Source organism: Rhinatrema bivittatum, chromosome 2, assembly GCF_901001135.1.
Source record: "Rhinatrema bivittatum chromosome 2, aRhiBiv1.1, whole genome shotgun sequence".
Classification (NCBI taxonomy): domain Eukaryota; kingdom Metazoa; phylum Chordata; class Amphibia; order Gymnophiona; family Rhinatrematidae; genus Rhinatrema; species Rhinatrema bivittatum.
Window position 1 is genome coordinate 550,801,637 of NC_042616.1, and position 3,283 is coordinate 550,804,919.

At 41.7% G+C, this 3,283-nt stretch overlaps 1 protein-coding gene across 1 annotated transcript; it reads left to right on the forward strand.

Moving 5' to 3' along the window:
• The first annotated feature begins 256 nt into the window (after nucleotides 1–256).
• Nucleotides 257–2,000, forward strand: LOC115083354 (piggyBac transposable element-derived protein 3-like). Its single transcript, XM_029587154.1, is given in 2 exon segments — nucleotides 257–798; nucleotides 800–2,000. Coding segments are annotated over 2 exon segments (1,743 nt in total).
• The last annotated feature ends 1,283 nt before the right edge of the window (nucleotides 2,001–3,283 follow it).

Here is a 3,283-nt window from a genome sequence, read left to right on the forward strand (position 1 = left end):
CACAACAGGCTAGCTCCGCGACGGCGTCCTCTTCTCGGGCCCCACGAGACTAGCTCCGCGACAGCGTCCTCTTCTCGGTCCCCGCGAAACTAGCTCCGCACGAGCGAGACTAGCTCCGTGACGGCATCCTCTTCTCGGGCCCCGCGAGACTAGCTCCGCATAAGCGAGACTAGCTCCGCGACGCCGTCCTCTTCTCAGGCTGCACGAGCGAGACTAGCTCCGCGACGGTCCTGTTAATTTCCTAATTTGGAATACAATGAAAACTCAGAAGTACTTGACTGTTGAAGAAGCAGTTAAACAAGTTTTGGGCGATTCTGAAGCTACAGAAGCTGATATTGTGATTTTACCACCATCAGATAATTTAGAAGACTCAGATATCGAAGATATCAATGACGAAGACCTAACACCAGAAGTACCAGCAGATGTGTGTGGTGAAGTGGAAGTTGCAGTTGAGTCACGCGATGAGGAAGTGGATGAGGATGACAAATTGCTATCAACCTATTGTCAAGAATCAGGAGATACCAAAGGAAAACGAAACCCAGAGAAGCCAAAGCCAAGATGGATCAAGACAGATGATTTCACGACCACAATGGAAGAGCATGCCCCAACAAAGTTGGCTGATATTCGTCCAGATCTTCTTCAAAAGACACCATTTGAACTTTTCATAGAAATTATGGGTGAAGATTATTTAGAAGAATTAGCATACATGACAAATATATATGCCAGGCAGAAATTGGCAAGCATTGACACAAATGCTGACGAAATCACTCGTTTCTTCGGAATACTCTTGCACAGTGGCACCAAAAGAAAAGCATTACTGGTCAACTGCAGAAGATTTGAGCAACCAAATTGTGCCAAAAACCATGTCAAGAAAACGCTTTGAGGACCTGAAAATCTATTTTCATATTGTTGACAATTTGCAACTACCACCTGGAAAAGCTGCAAAAATTGAGCCATTTTATACCCATTTATCTGCTCAGTTTTTGAAGATCGGAGGTGTTTTTAGTGAAAGCCTGAGCATTGACGAATCAATGGTACCATATTATGGTCATCATAGCTGCAAAATGTTCCTTCGAGGAAAACCAATTCGATTTGGATACAAAATATGGATGATGTGCAGTCCAGATGGTTTTCCATTTTCAATGCAGATTTATACAGGTGCCAAGTATCAGCCAGAAGAATCAGGCACTGATAAAACTGAAAAAGTTCCACTTGGTACAAGAGTAATTTCGGATTTGATTTCAGTCATTCAAGAGCCAAGAAATCATTGCCTTTTCTTTGATAATTTCTTCACATCACACAACTTGATGGTGGAACTGAAAGAAAAGGGATTTCGAGCAATTGGCACTGTCAGAGAAAACAGAACTGGGAAATGTCCCCTAATGGCACCTAAAGAACTGCGCAAGAAAGATCGTGGGGAATTTGATTATCGTGGTGATGGAGACATCATCTGTGTCCGCTGGAATGACAGCAGTGTGGTCACAGTCATGTCCAACTGGATGAAGCCATTTCCACTTCAAAATGCCAGCCGCTATTCTCTCAAAGAAAAGAAAAAAGTTCTAATAAAGCAACCAAAAATAATTGGTGCTTACAATCAAGGCATGGGTGGTGTTGATCTACTTGACCGGCTTTTATCAGCTTACCGCCCAACACTTCGCTCCAAAAAGTGGTGGTGGAATTTATTTTCAAATGGCTTGAACATGGCTGTTGTGGCAGCTTGGAAAATTCACTGCCATCTGCTTGGAAAAGAAGCAATGAGCCACTTGGACTTCCTACGTGAAGTATCTACCGTAGCAATGAAATGTGGCCTTTCAAGCTACCGCATCCGGAAAGGAGGTCCTACAGCATCCATAAGTGCTGATGTAAAGGCATCACAGCCTCACTTCTTGTCCACAACTTCCCAAGGCCGATGTGCTGTCTGCTCCAAAAATACAAAAAAGTGGTGTGAATTTTGTGGTAAACGTTTACATGAAAAATGTTTTCCAGATTATCATGCTTGATTTTTTTGACTAATTTTCATTCTTATGTATGATATCAGCTGTAGTATTGCAGTATGTTATAAGAATTACCTAAAATAAAGAAATGTTACAAGAATTACCTAAAATAAAGAATTTTTGAAAAAGTACTTTTTGACTCCTGTAGATCCCAACGTTCCACTAGTGGACATGCATTTTTCTCAAAAACCCATAGTCCGATTTCCTTGAAAAAATGTTCATACCATATTTGGGTCTAGTTAACTAAGATATGTAAAAAGGGGCATCAGGAAATAAGTCCTTCAATGAGCGGGATCTAAACTCTGCTACTGGTAGGGATGGTATTTGCTCCAACTGCTCCCTCCATCCAGATCAAAGCCACTATATATTTGCAGTGAGGACTCAGAGAGGCATAAATCTTACTCCTCATTGGCCCAGGACCATGGTCTTTTTTTGCTACTGGAGGATCAGAAGGGGTACAGTCTCTAACTACTCACTGCTCCATGTTTTGTGGGCTTCTATCTGTGCTTTTTGGGTTGTGAGAAACTTGCTTCTCCTTGACCCTTGATTACATTATTTGTTATTGCAGTAGGTAGGACATCATCCTCTAGACCAGGGGTGGGCAATTCCAGTCCTCAAGGGCCACAAACGAGTCAGATTTTCAAGATATTCCTAATGAATATGCATGAGAGGGATTTGCACACAACTGAGGCAGAGTGCATGCAAATCTCTCTCATGCATATTCATTAGGGATTTCTTGAAAACCTGACTGGTTTGTGGCCCTCGAGGACTGGAATTGCCCACTCCTGCTCTAGACTAACTTGTACCCTCTGAATTCAGCTTGATTTTAGTTTCTTCCTTTCTCTGCCATCTTATTCCTCAATTCTACTGCCTCCAAGAGGACAATGACAGCGTTGTTCCATTAGTGAACTGTGAGCTATGTTTGTGCTCATAGTTCTTGCACTCTTATTATAGGACCTATCAGATTCAAACAATTAATTAATGGAACCAAGTAGTGGAGGATAGTTGCTGTGTTTAAGAAGTTCAACTTTTCTTCCATAGATAGAACTATTTGGTGATATTGGATTAAATTGTGAATCAAGGGAAAACAATCAAGAGTAAGGGACTGACAACCGGTTAAAGGAATCATTGCAAACAGTCAAACTACTATAGAAGATTATATATGGTCATCCAATATGTTAAGGGTCACATTGCTGGTGACCTCATTGGTAGAGGACATTGTTGTTCTTGAGATATGAGAAGGGCCAGGAGTATAGTCTAAGGAAGGAAGGGGTAGGTATAAGCATCAA